Here is a 17516-nt window from a genome sequence, read left to right as displayed (position 1 = left end):
AAAACATACAATACAGATTTTCAATGACACCTTGAAGAGGCAATTCCTGCCTCACTCCAACAGCTTACAAGTTTTCCATGTATAAAAGCACCAATAATATTCTCAATGATAAAAAATCTGTCTAAAAATATATCTTAAAACTAATGATACCGGAGGGAGGAGCCTAGCGCGCAACCAAGATGGCCGCGTAGGTGCGAGGCTCCCGAGGACCTCCGCGACCTCCTACATTTATCCTGTCTTCATCCTGATTCGGTTGAGGGGACTGTGTTGGTGAATCTGAGCCGAGGTGGTACCCGTTTTCCGTATTTCAATCGGACCCCGTGTGCCGTGCTGGGCATCGATTGAAGTTTGCGGCCTGCTCCTCTCCTGACCCCGGACTTGAGTTGGGGGGTGATCCAGTGGAGAAGTGAACAACAACGGCGGGACGAGCCTGGCGAGACGCGTACCCCACACTTTCACTTTCGCTTTTGAGCCCTCTTGCCATTGTCGCGAGTGGGATCACGGCCCTTCTGTGTGTGGTGGTTGCCTCGCTGGGGGACCCTGCCTGCCCTGCGGGGACCTGCTCCGCCTTTCTGAGGCGACCTCTGGGGTCCTTGGCCTCGACTGTTCGCTCTCCGCGGTAGGACTCGTGGGTGTACGGGATACAGGACGATGGCGACGAAGCAGGATGGCGAGAGGCCAAAGGCCAAATCGACCCGGCGTGGCGCTGCAACTCAAGCCAACATTATGGATCGCTACACCCTACCGAAGGGTTCTCCCGGCGGGTCGCATAAGTCTCCTGAGTGCCCCGCAGATGCCCCGGATTTGCCGACGGATCTGACTTTGCAGGACATCATGGGCGCCATCGCGGAGATGAAGACCTCGGTGGGTCAACAATTTGATACCCTGGCGCACAAACTCGACGCGGTTCTCAACGATGTTAACCTTGTCAGGGCAGATCTTTCCAAGACAAATGACAGGGTGGATTCTTTGGCTCGCACCGCGTCGGGCCTCACGACTGAGGCGGCGGCCCTCCAGACGGAGGTACGTCGGCTCCGGCAGGCCAGTGCGCTCACGGATCGGCGACTGGAGGATTCCGAGAGTCGGGCCCGGAGGAACAACGTTCGCATTATCGGGGTGCCAGAGGGACTGGAGGATTCGGCGGCGGATCTCTGTGTGGAGGATCTGATTTCTAATCGTCTGCAGCCTCGAGGTTTGAGTAAATTCTTTGCGGTGGAGAGGGCCCATAGAGTTCCTGGTGGCAAGCCGAAGGTCGGAGCTCCCCCGCGGCCTCTTATTGCCCGTATCTTCAACTTTCGGGACAGGGATGCGATTTTACAAGCTTCTAGAGTGCAGGGGCCGCTTAAGCTGGAGAACGTGGAGGTGAACTTCTATCCTGACTTTACTCAGCTGGGTTTCATGGGCGTTAAGCGGCGGCTCCGAGATATGAACTTGAAATACGCCATGCTTTTCCCGGCCAGACTGCGTGTGGAGTCCGAGGGTCGCTCTCATTTCTTTGACCGTCCGGAGACGGCCGGGGACTGGTTGGACACTTTGCCTAGGGGACATGATCGAGAGGGTGTGGGGGCCGCGGGAGGAGAGTGCCCACTGGACCGGGCCAGCGGTATTGATACTGGGGCTAATTCCTGATGATGCCACTTTTCGGCTGTGCTCAGGGTTTTTTGACTGTCGTGCTTTGCTCCCCCTCCCGTGGAGGTTGTGGTGTGTCTCGAGGGGGTTCTCTTTCCTCCTCTAGGGGGTCTTTGTAGTTTAGTTCATGCAGGGGCGACAGGCACACTGCAAGTTGGGGGGGCTGTTTGGGCTCATGCAGGGGTGCAGGGAGGGGGGAGTTTTGTTTGGAATGTTGGGTTGGGGTTGGGTATTGTTTGTTTGTACCACAAGGCAGACATATTGTTGTGTTCTATTCAAGGTGCTCTCTGGGAGAGGACAGATTGGTTTTGGCTGTGATGGGGGGTAGGGGACTGAGACTTCTTTCCTGGAATGTTAACGGACTGGGGGACAGGATAAAAAGGGGGGTGGTCCTGCAGTTCTTAAAACGGATTTCACCTGATATTGTGTTCTTGCAAGAAACACACCTTATTGGTAATTCCTTCTGTGCTATGAATAGGCGGGGCTATCGCCTTGTGGCCCATTCGGGCTTCACCTCTGGTTCGAGGGGTGTGGGCATTATGGTTAAAACCTCGCTCCCGTTGGAGGTTGACGAGGTGCTCCATGATGACAGGGGGCGATATACGGCTCTGGTGGGTAGATGGGAGGGTAAAGTAGTTGTTTTGGTTTCTGTTTATGTCCCGCCGGGGTTGCAGACGACTACTTTTGCTGATTTGGGGCGCCTTCTTCTTGGGCTGCCGGAGGGTATCTTAGTGGTTGGTGGGGATTTTAATGCTGTGGTCTCCGGAACTGAGGATCGTCACCCACCCAGGGATCTCCCCCGGGCCCAAACTTGGTTGTCTGGCCTCTTAGATACCCTGGGTCTGGTGGATTGTTGGCGGCTAAAACATCCTGCGCAGGTACAATACACCTTTCATTCCGGGGCTCATGGTAGTCTTTCGAGACTTGATTATGTTCTGATGCCAGCGGCACAGGCGGGGAGGGTCGGGGAGGTGCGGCATCTTGCTCGGGGTATTTCAGACCACTCCCCTCTCTTGTTGCACTTTGATATTTTCCCGGGGATGGAGGGGAGGGTGGTCCCGATCAACCCCTGGTACCTGCGTAATCCCGCATTTCGCGCAGATTTGATTAAATCCCTTGAGCAATATTTTGGAGATAATGTGGGATCAGTGTCGTCTGCTGTTTCTCTGTGGGAGGCGTTCAAAACGGTACTCCGGGGGGAAGGCCCTGTCCCTCATTTCCCATTCCAAGAGGTGTGAGCGGGAGGAGGTGACCCGTATCGAGTCTGAGATAACTGAGTTGGAGGGTGACCTGGATTGTGGTGTCACAGACGACAAACTGCATGCTCTCAGGATCAAACAAGCGGACTACAAGGCCCTAGTCACCGAGGCGGCCAGGGGCCTGAGTAGGGAGCAGCAGGGGCGACTGTATGATATGGGTGATAAAGCTGGAAAACTGATCGCGTGGCTGGATAAAAAGGAGAGAGCGAGTCGAGTTGTTCCGCTGGTTGAGAGAGTGGAGGGTGTGTATGTTACTGATCCGGGTGAAATTGTTGATTGCTTCGCAGAGTATTTTCGCGGGGTGTATTCCCCGGTATCTTCTCGCTCGGAAGAGGATTCCCGCGACCTGCTTAAAGATATTGCGTTGCCTTCCCTTTCGGAGGAGGATAAATCGTTGATGGACGCGACTCCGACGTCTGAGGAGATCGCTCTGGGCATACGTTCAGTCGCCTCTGGCAAGGCCATGGGTCCTAATGGCCTTCCCATTGAATTGTACAAATTGCGGCCGGATACATTGGCGCCGCATCTTCGTGATATGTTTCTCGCGGCCCGGGCGGCGGGTTCCCTCCCGCTGGACCAGCGTCTAGCCACTATTGTGGTTATTCACAAGGAGGGGAGGCCGCGTGATCGGGTCACTTCTTACAGGCCCATTTCGCTTTTGAATGCGGAACCGAAAATTCTGGCCAAGGTGCTGGCTAATCGGCTGGTCAGCGTGGTGTGCGACCTGATCCATCAGGACCAGTCCGGTTTTATCCCTCATCGCAACACCGCGCTTAACCTGCGGCGTCTGCATGGGGTGCTCTCGAGGGTTCCGTTCATACGTGAGCCAGCCATTTTGGCGTCCCTGGACGCCACTATGGCATTCGACACGCTTGAGTGGCCATATATCTGGGCGACGCTGGAGAAGTTTGGGTTTGGCCCGGGATTCATTGGCTGGGTGAAATTGTTGTATTCCGGACCGCTAGCCCAGGTGGTGGTGAATGGTAGAGTGTCGGCTCCTTTTGAATTGGGTAGGGGCACGCGACAGGGTTGCCCGCTGTCGCCTCTCCTCTTTGCGCTCGCCTTGGAGCCCCTGGCGGAGTGGCTGCGGTGGCACCCTTCGATTCGTGGTCTCCGATGGACTCCTGAGTATGAGGATCGAGTCTCTCTCTACGCGGACGATATTCTTTTGTATCTTGCTTCCCCGCGTGAATCGTTGATTGTGTTAGTGGATGTGCTGAATTCCTTTGGCCGTAACTCAGGCCTAGTCATCAACTGGGCTAAATCCTGTGTATATGTCCTCTCAGGGGAGGCCCCTATCCTCCCGCGGGGTTGTCCTATCCAGGTTGCTCAACAGGGATTTAAGTATCTGGGTATTTTTATTACCCTGGACTCTGCGGCCCGATACACACAGAACCTACTCCCCCCCCCCCCCCTCCAACGTTTGAAGGCGGATGTGGCGCGTTGGAGGCGCTTGCCGCTCTCGCCGCTCGGCCGGGCGGCGCTGTTTAAGATGATGTCGTTGCCACGGTTTTTATATGCCTTGCAAAACACGATGGATGTCGTTCCGGCTAGTTACTTTCGGGAGGTGGAGGGTCTGCAACGCCAACTGTTTTGGGATGGGAGGCCGCGGATCGCCCTCGCGAAGCTGACGCTCCCATGGTACGATGGGGGGGTCGCCCTCCCCGACATCAAACGTTATTACTGGGCCTCCCAGCTGGCTGCGATAAACCATGGGCTTTATGGGCCCGCCCTTAATCCGGCTTTTGAAATGGACAAATTGTTGTTGCCGGGTGGCGACTACAATCGTGCGCTCTACTCTAGATCGCTCGACGCACGTTTGACTGGTCCGACACGGGTCGCAGTACGGGTGTGGCATGCGGCAAACTCGGCGATGGGGTGGAAAGATCGGTTGACCCGGGCGACGCCACTGTATGCCTCTGAACGACTGGGTTGTTTGTGGACGACGAAAGGCTTCGAGAAGTGGGACACGATTGGCATTAGCAGGGTGGGCGATCTTTGGACGAAGGGGGGATTTAAAGCGTTTGATGTGCTGAAAGCGGAACACCAGTTGCATGACAGGGAGTACTTCCGGTATGTACAGGTTCGCCACGCGTTGTCTTCCGTGTTCCCGGAGGTCGCGTCCATCCCGGAGTGCTCCCCTTTGGAAGATAGAGTGCTAGATGGGCATGTACCGGATGGCACTATCTCATTGATCTATAAAAAGCTCATCAACGATCGCTCGGGACTGCTGCCCGCCCTCCGTGAGGCATGGGTCGCTGATGGATTGGAGCTGGACGACGAGGATTGGGTATCTGCGGTGGCCTCCCCGAAAGAGGTGGCCATACCGGCCCGCCTTCGTTTCGTCCAGCTCAAAATACTCCACAGGGTTTACGTTACGGGACCGGGCCTGATGCGCATGGGATACGCGGTGGATGGGATGTGTAAGCGTGGGTGTGGCATGTTAGGGACCTTCCTCCACATTTTGTGGGAATGTCCGGAGGTGACTCGATTCTGGCGTGGTGTGCATGAGGTGTTGCAAGCGGTCACGCATGTTGCGCTGCTCCCCGGGGCTAGGAGGTGTCTGCTGAATGTGTGGGAGCCGACTGATTATACGGTGACGCAAACGTGGTGGGTGACATTGGGATATATGGTGGCCAAGCGTGACATAGCACAATTGTGGGGCTCCCAGAGGTCACCCACGATTTCGGTATGGAAGGAAAATATGGATTGGTGTATGTTCCAAGAAAAGGTTGTGTATGTGGCGAGAGGTAAGCCTGGGAAATGGGTAAAGGTGTGGGGCCCCTGGAACTCCTACCGCGGCGGGATCTGTACCCCGCCACTGACGCCCGACTTGGCGGCGGCCCTGTCTCCCTAGTCTGCACATTCTCTTGATTCTGTGTTACCGTAACCACTTTGTTTCTGCCCCTGCCCTTCCCCCCCTCTTATTCTTGTAGGTTGGTAGAGCCCTCCCGAGGGGAGCACATACTGTTGCCTAGATTTTTGCCGCCTTGTGGGTTTGTTTCTCGTTTTTCATTTAAAATGAAACCACCATTTGGGATGTTTGGGCAATGTGGCCGCAAATGATATTTTTGATCTGTGGGACTTTTTACTGCTTGCTGCTTGTGTTTATGAATATGTTTCATGGTCTCACTGTCTACTAGCGGCCGGCCTGAAGGTTGTAGGCCCATACTTGTATATCTCTTGAACTCTGTAATAAAGGTTTCCAAAAAAAAAAAAAAACTAATGATACCACCTAAAAAAATGTATTTGGCGTAATGACCGTCTTTAATTCCAGGCTAATTCTTATCCAAACATTTCTTTTTCCTGCAAGGACCTTTTTATCACCTTCATATATTTTGCAATAGCAATTGCTATGTTGAGGTTTGGCATGTCAGTAAGGAGTTTAATCGCTAATAGGCGCTCAGTTACACCATACTTTAGAAAGATGGATCATAAAAACAATTTCCGCTGAGGTAAGAATTTTTGACAGTCCATTATAATATGTAAATTGTCACACTTTGTACCCAATCCACAAAAGAATTTGCCATCAGATTGTACCATTACTGTTTTTCTACTTACATGTGATACACAATTATTGATGTCTATTCTCCATCTAAGCACTTCGGCCCTAAGGCCAAGGTTGGGTAGTGTATCCAGGTAGGGGTACAAAATTTCATTCTCCCAGCTATTCATCATAAAATGAACAGATTCTTTCTTTTTCAGGTACCTCAGATCGTGTAGCCTAGATACTTCCTTCCCTACTGTTCTAAGCTCGCCATTCGTAGCTTCTACCAAGAGGGACGGCTGGTCAAATTTAACTTTTAGGTTTTTACAAACTGAGAGCAAATTCATTCTGACCTCTTTGTCCCATTTTAAGTCCCTATTCAAGGCTTCATCTTTGCACCATTGTGATACTTTTGTGACTTCCTCAGATCCCAGTCTTTTCCAGAATCTTAAAAGGACCACTTGCACGTGTACATTCCACGATGTCAGAGCTAGTTCCAATCTGATTGCCGGGATCATAGAGGAGCCCGGTAATTACATCAATGGTCCCTTCCTCAATGTCCCAACTAGTAGTTAAAGCCATTTGAGCAAGTTCTACCTAGTCCATGTGTAGAATACCCTAATTATGCAGAGCAGGCTGCTGTGCTTTTGTAAATACCATTGCACAGTTGTCGGATGTGCTTCTCTTTTCCCTAAGGGGGAAGGATGTTCCGTTCTCATGAAGAACGACGCTGGGCATATGATTTCATATCTTCTTTTAAGTCAACTTTAGGACTTTAGGAGCTGGGGTTTGCTCTCCAGTTTTTTTTTAACACCACTGAATCTTCTTTGACATTATACTATGTACATTGAAGTCTCTTGATTTAGTTCTGTGATTTTCCCATACTGTGACATTACTATGCCATTCTATATTAATAATTAAAATGCAGCAATACAACAACCTGCTCTTAGTTTATTTGTTCGTGTAAAAGAGACATTGTTTTAGGTGGAAATGTTTTTAATGTTTGTTATTAAAACAAAGGCGCTGGTGGTACAGTGAAGTAGGTTTTCTTTGAAAATTGTACCAAATCAACATGAGCTCTATTTCACATAACCTTTGATTCTCTTTTCCAGACACTTTTTACAGACCAGTCACAGGTTGCATACGTGCAACAGCATGCCACGACCCAGCAGGTGCGTGCCCATTTTTGTTTTCTTCATTTTCGAACAACTCGTTATCAACTGATCTCTGTAGAGTATTTGGCTTCTGATGTTGTTTTAGTTAGAGGCTTGCATTAGTTCATTCAATTGGTTTAGTTTTATTGCTGCTTGCAAAAGGGAATGATAGGGAAATGATAAGTATGTTATGCTTAAGAAGCTAAATGAGGAAGTAAAGATGGCCATCAGAATGCAGAACATGCAAAGCACACTAATACTGCAATCCAGACATGTTAAGCATGTTTTTTTTGTTTTTTTTTATTGCTTAAGTTGTCACCGACCAAGACAGCCAGACGCCTACAACCCGGGGGCCGGCGACATTCTTATATAAATCGTGTTACACAGCTCTTTTGCCCACATCCCGGAGGCCGGACAGCGCACCTATTATGAATTGTGTGACCAAACACAATACTAGGCGAATTGCCATGCGTCAGTTACTGTATAATACCTTTTAACCAAATACCTTTTTTTCCCTTAAAAATAATAACCAAACAACGAGGTATCAAGTCCGCCAGTCACCATCAGGGCTCCAGGTAATCGCTACACTACTCAGTACTGACATTCTATACTAGTCACTCCTCCATGCTGGCTCCCTTCCCCTGGTACCATGCCTGCGTATCGTTTTTTTCACCTAGTGCTCAGGCCTAGGCACTCTCCCGTCTTGTTTCTCTTTGTCTTATGTTCAGTGACTACCTAGTCCATTGGCCAGTCATGCCGTCTGAGGGGCTAGGGAAATGTTCCCACCTTCCAGTTCCGCTACTTGCATTCGCTCCCCCTTATCTCTCAAATATGTGGTGTATAGCCCCCAAATATTCTTTGGTCTACTCCTTGGCGGAAGGAATTCGCTGAAAGCCTCAGATTGTGTGCAGCAGTAGAGAACATCACGCGACCACTGTGCCAGTGTGGGTAAAGGACCCCGCAGCCAGCACATTGCTACTCTGCGTTTGGCCATCAGTAGGCCTAAATCTACCAGTCTACGGGCTGCCCTCGGGAGTGTTTTAGAATATCCTAGCAGCACCAGTGCTGGGTCAGGGGATATCTCCAACTCAGCAATTACGCTAATTTCACGAAATATATTTTCCCAAAATCGGTACATCCCATGGCAGCTCCACGCTACGTGCATAAAATCCGCTGGTGTGGCTCGGCATCTGTCGCAGGTCGCATCTCCCCTCAGACCGTACCTGTGCAGCCTTTCAGGTGTATAGTACACTCTGTTAATGTATTTAAAATGTATCAACCTATGTTTCCCATGCAGTGATATAGGTTTTGTGTTAGTGCAACAGATGGCATCATCAATTGCTGTGTCCAAGTCCCGTTGCCAGGCCAGTCTAGCTCTGGTATATTGGTTAGCACTTTGCGACATTGCCAGTCTATAAATATTAGAGACAAGTTTGCGGGGGGATTTTGCTTTAATCAGGTATGTAAGTTCTTGCACTTCAGGAGGTTTGTTTAAGTCATCCCCCAACTGTTGTCTAAGCGCACCATGTACTCTGTGAAAATGAAAACGTTGGAGCAATGTAGGTGCCTCAGCGGAGTTCGTGACTGCGTCACTAGTTATGGCCACGCGTTCTAGAAAGAGATCACCCATTTTGCGGATACCTAGCTCTTGCAGCGCTCTGACTACTCCTCTGTCCCTGCAGGGGGGCAGCCATACCGCCCATTCCACCAACATCTCCGGGGAGTATAGTAGTGCTCCCGCTCTTTGTTGCATCAAGCTGTGCCAAGCATGCCGTGTTGAGTTCAAAGAGTCCAAGAATCCTGTCCTGCGGTCCACCGGCTCGAATATGATCGCCGGGAGAGGAAGTGGGTCTGCGAACAGCCTCTCTAGCCGGAGATACGGGATATCATCCGCCCCATGAACCCAACTATAATCTTGCGCTCCCTGTGCTGTACGGGAGTACAGCTCCAGGTCAGGCGCGCCCAATCCCCCTAGGTGAAATGGTAACGTCAGCACCCGCCATTGTACACACGCTTGTTTGCCCGCCCAAGCCAACCTCACTAACGATTTGTTTACCCGGGTGAAAAAGGAACGCGGCAATACTATTGGTATGTTTGTGAAAAGGAAGAGGAATCTAGGCAGCACCACCATCTTCATAATAGAGACCCTGCAACGATAGCGGTAGTCCGATCCATGTTTCTACATCCTCTTCTGACTTAGCCACCGCCGTTCCATAGTTTTAGCGGAAGACAATATCCGAATCCCTGTGTAATCTAATGCCAAGATATCAAACCGAGTAGTCCGTCCACCGCAGTGGGTATTCTATCTCGAACATCGTTGTGGACGGGGTGAGCGGAAAGGCGATGGATTTGGACCAATTGACCTTCAACCCGGATAGCGCACCATAGTGCACCACCTCACATATGGCTGGGCCTAGATTGTTTTCGGGATCTCTCACGTACAGGAGGGTATCGTCCGCATACGTTGACAACACAATTTTATAATTGGGAAAGCTCACTCCTCTATGGCTGTGGTATTCCCTGAGCGCGCATGCCAGAGGCTCTGTCACCAGGGCATATAGCAATGGTGACAAAGGGCAGCCCTGCCTGGTGCGTCTAGTAATGGGAATAGAGTCAGTGACCAAGGATCCCAGCCGAATTCGCACAGTTGGGGCGTTATATAACGCCCCTATCAATTGTAGAAATACTAGCCTGAGTCCCATTCTGGTCAAGACTTGCCACATAAAGGGCCACTCCACGGAGTTAAAAGCCTTCTCCATATCCAAGATGATCGCAATTGCCTTTGCATCATGACGAACATGCTGTATCGTGCCGAAGACCGTACCGAAGACCGTACGTAGATTATATGTGAGGCTTCTATCAGGCACAAAACCCGCTTGTTCTGGAGCCACTAGATCCGGGTTCAGTAGCACCAGTTGTGTTGTATACGACCCACATTCCTCTCTAGGTTTACCTGTTTTGGGAATGGCAACTATCATACCCTCTCTCATCGTTGGCGGCATCTGTCCCGTGACACACATGTCGTCAAATAATTCCAAAAGGAGGGGGAGTAGCAAATCTATGAAGGTCTTATAAAAGTTTACTGTGAGGCCGTCTGGTCCTGGGGCGCTATTCACCCTCATACCCGACAGTGCTTCCAGAATCTCTGCTCTTTCAATAGGGAGGGCTAGGAACTCTCTACGTGAATTAGACAGGAAGGGCAATTTGATGTGCTCCAGGTATTCAAGTATTTCCCCGTCCATGTCGGATAGTCGTGAGTCGTATAGGCCCGAGTAGTATTGTTTAAATCTATTAGCTATCTCAGCTTCCTCTGTGAGTAGGGCGCCCTCTTCCGTTCTGATTGTTGTGATTAAGGTTTTATCACGTTTGGTTTTCAGTAGGTTGGCCAGTACTGAGCCTGGCCTGTCCCCCTCTCCGTATACCCTAGCTGTAGCGTATTTCCCCAGGTGCTTCACTTCGCTGTCCACCACCTCCTGAAACTCCTCTAATAAATGTTTCATTGCTTCCCCATGCTCCCCATCTATCTCTGACTCTTGCCGTGACTCCAACTCACCCAATTGACACTCCAGCGCCGAGAGTCTCTGGCGGATATCACGGAGTACCCCTGAATGTTTGGCCATGGCTTCCCCCTAATACATACTTAGGAAGGATTCCCAAACCGTCTGACAACTGTTTACTGACCCAATATTTCTATTGAAGAATGTTTCGATGGCTTCAGCCATTGTCTCTTTGAAAAGAAGGTCTAGTAGTGAGTATGGTGGGAATCGCCATGTGAATGGGGGGGATCGTCTTCCTGGGGGTGGACAAAATCACAAGCAGTGGGGAGTGGTCCGACTGTGTGCGTGGTAGGACCTGACATGCACGTATCTGTGGGATAAGTTGTAATGATGCCAGCCAGTAGTCTATCCTGGTGTGTAGATTGTGGTAGGCTGAATAGTGTGTGAAACCTCCTTCTAGTGGGTTAAGTTCTCTCCAAACATCCTTAAGGCCTTGACCAACCATTACCCTTTCCATAGCTCTAGTTGCTGATGCCGGTTTCCTAGCTGGGCCCACTGATCTATCTAAGCTGGGGTTCCTCACACAGTTAAAGTCTCTTCCCCACAACATTTGTGTCATTCTGCATCCTTTCAATGTGTCGCCTAACGCAGCAAAAAACTCTGGGTAGTCGTAGTTCGGGCCATAGACATTGATCAATAAAATATCCAGTCCACGCCCCTGGCATCTAGAGATCACGAACCTCCCGCCTGTATCAGCCTTCAATAGCTGTAGTGTGTAGTCTGATCTAGGATTGACCCATGTCAATACTCCTCTAGCATGAGTAGTGAAACTTGCTGCATGTATATTGCCCTCTATGCCTCTGGCACGTATCATTGGACTGTGCAGAGGGAGGGGAGTTTCCTGCGACAGGGCTACGTCTATCTTGTACTTATTGAGGTACTGCAGAACTTTCCAAATTTTGCGATCGTCATTCAGGACTCTCCCGTTTCAGGACAGTACCCTGAGGGAGCCTATTGGTCTATTTTCCGCTGTTGGTCCTGTCATAGCGTTCCCGGCTGTTACGCTTTGCAGTGCGTCCTAAAGCCTGTGACTGACATTCATACTTTACCTCTTGACTTAACATCCCTAATTTCCCCAACATGGGGAGGAACGACTGGTTCCCGATCCTACCCACCCCTACCCCCTCCCACAGCAGACCACCCACAACTCGGTCGTGCATCGTCCCAGCCAGGGTGCCCTTCCGCATCTTCAACTCTATCTTCCAGGGCGTGCACACGATCCAGAACATCCTGTAGGGCCACAGCATGACTGTGGGTAACAGGCTTCAGTTCAGACAATTAATGGGCTTGCGATGGCACCTTCTCTGCCAGGTTATGATGATCCGCCTTCAAGAGACTGAAATCAGATGCCACCTTGTCAATCCTAGCTTCAAGTGACGTTCGTGTCTGTTCCAGTGTAGTTCCGATCTTCTCAACCGCTGCCAGTAACGAATCACCAGTACCACCAGCGTCGCATTCGGGATGTCCTTAGTCACGCTGTCTTCTGCGTTCAGTGGGTCTAGGGTAGCAGCACATGTTGCATTTTGCAGCGCATTGGCGCGAAGGCGGCCCATTGCTAGTTTTTGTGCGGACAGCATTGACCCTGGGCACCGAGTGGCTTTGTAGTAATAGGTATCCCGGCAGGCTACAGGTGTACAGTTGCTCGTACGAGCTGTGCGTGTAGCAGTGTGAGTAGTGTGCAATGCTGTGGCGATGTTAATATCCCATGCCAGGCTTATTGGGATCGGAGCTCTTGTGTTGGTTCACTGCTGACCCAGGTCCACCTCTAGCAATGCAGCCACACAGTTGAGGAAGTGGATGACCTGCAGATCGCCCATAAAAGTATCAAAGATCATCTAGTGCGGGCCAATACTAAGAAGAAAAGACAAGAAGTCAAACTTCAGTCAATGCTATCTCTACCACAAGTGAAAGGTCATCATTGTTGTGGCAATTGCAATTCTTGCAGTAACACGATTGAGGGGTGTGTATTCAACTATGAAAACAAGAGCATCAGACATGATGAATTTACGAACTGCAATATAACAAATGTGGTTTATTGCGTGATTTGTCCCTGCCAATTAGCATATGTAGGCAAAACAACTCAGCCTTTAAAACCGCGATGGACCCAATACAAGTCCCGCATCAAATGTAAAATCATCTCAGCGCCAATGTTAAACATTGCATGGAAAAATATCACACACCTCAAGACTTGAAGTGGACAGTGCTTAAATATATAAAAGGCCGCCCGATAGATACTGCTTTGGCCAATTTTGAGGCTAAATACATCTTGACATTATGCACTGTGTGTAATTCCATTTAGTTAGATCTAAGCAAACCCCACAGTAATGCGATTCCTTAAAAAGGGCACCAAGAAAGAACAAATAGAAGCAATCATAAGGCCCAAAAGCATGGCTGTTCAAGAGATCACCTTGTTCTTCAAATGGTGTCAGTAAAGTTTTTCCAATAAGAAAAAACATAACTGAGATATGAAGAATCCTTCTGCTCACAATAGCTAAAAGGTCAGGCAGACCAAACACGATATGTGTAACATAAAATAATAGATATTCAGTCAATTACATTGCTTACATTAAGAAAATTTCTACTAGTAATAAAAACATATAAGGATGTGAAAGAGGTGGCAGTCTGAATTACAACAATTTGGTATAAGCATACGAATCACGGAAGTCAGGCAGAAGAAGAGAGACACTTAGGAAGTTGAATGGAGTCATTGAACCAATGAGGAGAAGCACAGATAGACAAAAGGACTGGTCCAAAACGAACATGTGACCAATACGGAAGTAAAAGAACGAGAACGGACGCGTCGACGCTTACCACGCTAAACTATTGGAAGAGATGGCCGGAGCACGAATGCCGAGAGTAATATCAACTTTATAAGACCCAAAGGTAAAAGAAACAACCTTATCTGAAATTTGAATTGCTAATAGCCACACGGAGGGAATGCATGCGGCTCACTTGGAATGTTAGACGTCTAATAATAAGATGATATAAATGAGATACAATAGACGCGTACAACTAAATGGCAAATAAAAATAACACGCTTCTTTATACAACATACACGCAATTACGATCAAGGAAATAAAAGAAATTGGGCACATGCATGCTAGAAGGCATGAATAACACTCGATCTATGCACTCGATAATGGTCCTAAAACTGACAACTGGTCGTTTTACCTTTTACACAGAAGAAATACAAGCAACAGCAGTACTGAAGTGTTGACAAACGATCATTTTAGAAACACCTTGTAACACGTAATCAGGTACGAGCCAAAAACTGTGAAATTAGTTTTAATTAGTTTTAATGCTAGGTAAAACAAGTAGTATAGCTACATGAACCTGCCATCATTTTATGTTTCCAACAGAGATATTGCCATCCAATTTAAGAAAAAGCTTAAAGCATTTATGACTGACCAATCTAAGACGGCAACAGGTAATGAATAAGTAGTATGGCTGTTTTGGATACTAAGTACCATATTTTAGAGACACAAATCTAATTATTCCCTCACTCCCCTTTTTCTTTTTCCAGTGTCCTACAAAATGAAAATACACCAGCCCTGAGGAAGACCTTCATTTTAATATTTAGGTCCAAATACGAAGGTCGAAACGCATCGGCACACCTTTCACTTATTCACCACATCGCACAAGGCCAAGAGTACTGCTTGAACTAAAAAAGAAAGAAAATGCTAAAAAATTGACAGGGGGAACCACCACTAAGATTCTTTCAAGCATTCTCTGTATTTCACTACTATGGAATATATATATATATAAATGGCTCTGTTATACACATGTTTTGCAAGCATTATGCTTACATTATGGATTTGGTGGCAAAGACAGCGCACAGTCTGTCTTCATGGTCTATTGCTCACTAGCACTGTATAAAAAAAGAAAAAAAGCCACAGGCATGTCATGTGATCAAGGGCTTACGGGCCCGAAACGCGTCATGTCGGCATTTACTGCGGGAAAAATAAAGTAATCTAGCACAAAGTTGGTGTCCGTTTCCTACTTCGGAAGGTCTAGCAGTGCGATTCTTCCGGATCAGTTGGATTTCGACGATATATATATATATATATATATATATACGAGAATAAGTAGGGAACATCCCGCTATAGTAATAACACGCAGTATGACTTGTTGATTTTTTCCAGCCAATTTGGTAAAGTGAAAAAAGCTCTTTGTTCTATGCACTGTATATAATTTTTGCACTTTGTTTTGTATTGGCATAATAATATGTAAAAGGATATTAATACAAATATGTACCATATTTGACAATGTATAGTGTAAAAGAAAAATGTAAATAATTGATTCAATCATTGAGTAAAAACTATATATAAATGGATGTTTTGAGTATATATTGATTATTCAAAAAGAAGAAGAATTGATGATTAGCATGTTGACCCACGTATTAACATGAGTATAAGGAAATTAGTTCACTAGTGGAACTGTCCAGTAGGAATAAGTTTTCCTTTTCTGTTGAAAAGAACGTTGATAATCTATGGTCCTTGAGGTATTCTATTATTCCCAATTAGTACTGATTCCAGCCTCTAGGTTCCTCAACTGAGTCAATCCCCGTGTTTCTTTGAAACCTGCAGATCGTCCACTGCATCAGATCTCGACACACAGTCCCAGTATCAGGGTGCGCAGATTATGGACCTGGGGGAAGGGGGGAGTGGGGGGAGGCATGCTGGCGCATTTCAAGACATGTGCTTCAGCCGGCAAGACCTCGGTTTCAGCAGTAGTTGGACTGTCTCCACTGCACAGGGAGACTGACCCTGGACCCGCACAGCTGCGGTGATTGGTTAGCAGGGCCAGACCGGTCTCAGGCAGGAACTGGGCGAGCAGAGGATGTAGTTCAAAGGGCGCTCTATGGCCGTTGCAGTAGATCCTTCTCTCATGACGTTTCAGGTTTTTCACTGCAGGCACCCATGCAGTAGGCCGCCACAGAGGTTGGGCTGACGGGGGCAGTGCACAGGCCGCATCCACTGCTGGGTCGCTACCTCAAACAGTTTGAGGCCAGAGTGTATTCAGGTTCACATCCTACGCAGCCGTGGCAACAACAACAAACTCAAAGCGCACCTCACCACGCTGAATCGACAGCTTCACCCCGGAGAGAGGACCGGCCGTATTTTCTCCAACGGTAAGTGTGCGAAGCCTACCCTCCGAAATCCCACCGGGGCCCGGTCCAGGTCGCCGCAGCTCCTAAACGGCGCTTCACAACAGTAGCCGCTCTGCCACAATTTCGCAAGTAGGGCCTGGAGGAGGCCAAGCGCAGGCCGCACTCGTCTTCCGGGCGCACTCCCTGGCCAGGCCGAGCACGCTGCAGTCTCCAGGCCGGGCCTCACAGACCGAGCAACCTTGGCAGGAGCACCATTCACCAAAGCATAGGGGGACCCAGCACTCTCCTGGGCAGTTACACTGTTCGCCTTCACCGTGTGCAGGGCCCGCAGTCCCCGCCTCACCGCACACTGGTCAGTATGCACAGCAGTCCGATCACCACGCAGCTGGCGCCGCAGCGCGCCCCGCTGCCAGGGGCCCCAGGACACAATGCAGCAGAAGTACTTCAGGGTGCAGTCTGGGCGGGCACTCTCCTCACGTCACCGCCACCCAGCGGGGCTGGCCACAAGGCCCTCAGGCTGTGCTGCTCCAGCCGGTCTCACCACGTCAGCACTGCAAGGGTTCGGGATGTGAAATCTGGCGATCCCTGAATCAGCGGCCTCCAGCAGGGGCCAGTGTCTGTTTCCTGGCAGCAACAGGTGTAGGTGCCCTGCGTCCGACTATTTGGGGGCCGACGTTGAGCACTCAAATGTGCAGTGGCCGTAGCTGCGGGCTCGCGATCGTTTTACCGCCAGGTAGGCCGGGTATCGTTTCTCGCCCATAGCAGGGGCCTCATCAACAAGTACTGCAATTGGCGGGTCGCATCGGGCGCTGTAACTGGGCCCCAACTGCGATCGTATGCAGATGGGTTAGATGCAGGGTGGAATTCAGGATAATAGAGGGATTCACGGCCGAGTTTCAGTCAGTCGCGTCCGCCATGTTGGCTCACTGGCCACACCCCCTACAACATGCCCTTATTATCATAATAAATACCATAGCAAGATGTTAGCATATTACTATTAAGTCAAAACAACTGCTTTATCCCATCTAGAAAGGTACCCGATCAGATAATGCAACATGCAAACTAATTGACAGAGTATGAAAGTTCACGCTCACATGGGTCAAAACTGTAAACTGCTAACAGATAAAGTGAAGAAAACAATGACACCCCTGTAAAAAGATTCTGTACTGTGCGTATCGTGCATAGATACAAATCTGTTCCGTCTACAAATTAAGAACACTGTAGAAGCTACTAGCTTTAGTCAACTGTTCTTATTAGGGAGTTCCACATTGTCTACTCTTGTATGACGATTAAACACCTATTAACGGAACATGCCAAAGC

At 49.1% G+C, this 17516-nt stretch overlaps 1 protein-coding gene and 1 long non-coding RNA gene across 4 annotated transcripts in view; both read left to right on the top strand.

Annotated features, from left to right (window-relative positions):
- Positions 1-17516, top strand: part of PRDM10 (PR/SET domain 10) — a 1096800-nt gene that overhangs the window by 178654 nt on the left and 900630 nt on the right. For all 3 annotated transcript variants that reach the window (XM_085647206.1, XM_085647205.1, XM_085647207.1), the window contains exon 4: positions 7488-7547. In XM_085647206.1, the coding sequence (XP_085503332.1) occupies positions 7488-7547 (60 nt within the window). The remainder of the gene's footprint in view (positions 1-7487; positions 7548-17516) is intronic.
- Positions 13866-14504, top strand: LOC146856721 (uncharacterized). The gene is made up of 3 exons (XR_014979807.1): positions 13866-13969; positions 14269-14343; positions 14446-14504. It is a non-coding gene; the product is annotated as an uncharacterized LOC146856721 (long non-coding RNA).

The sequence above is a fragment of the Triturus cristatus genome, chromosome 3_2 (genome assembly GCF_964204655.1).
Source record: "Triturus cristatus chromosome 3_2, aTriCri1.1, whole genome shotgun sequence".
NCBI lineage: Eukaryota > Metazoa > Chordata > Amphibia > Caudata > Salamandridae > Triturus > Triturus cristatus.
The sequence above is the reverse complement of the archived record's forward strand: the minus strand, read 5'-3'. Positions and strand labels throughout refer to the sequence as shown.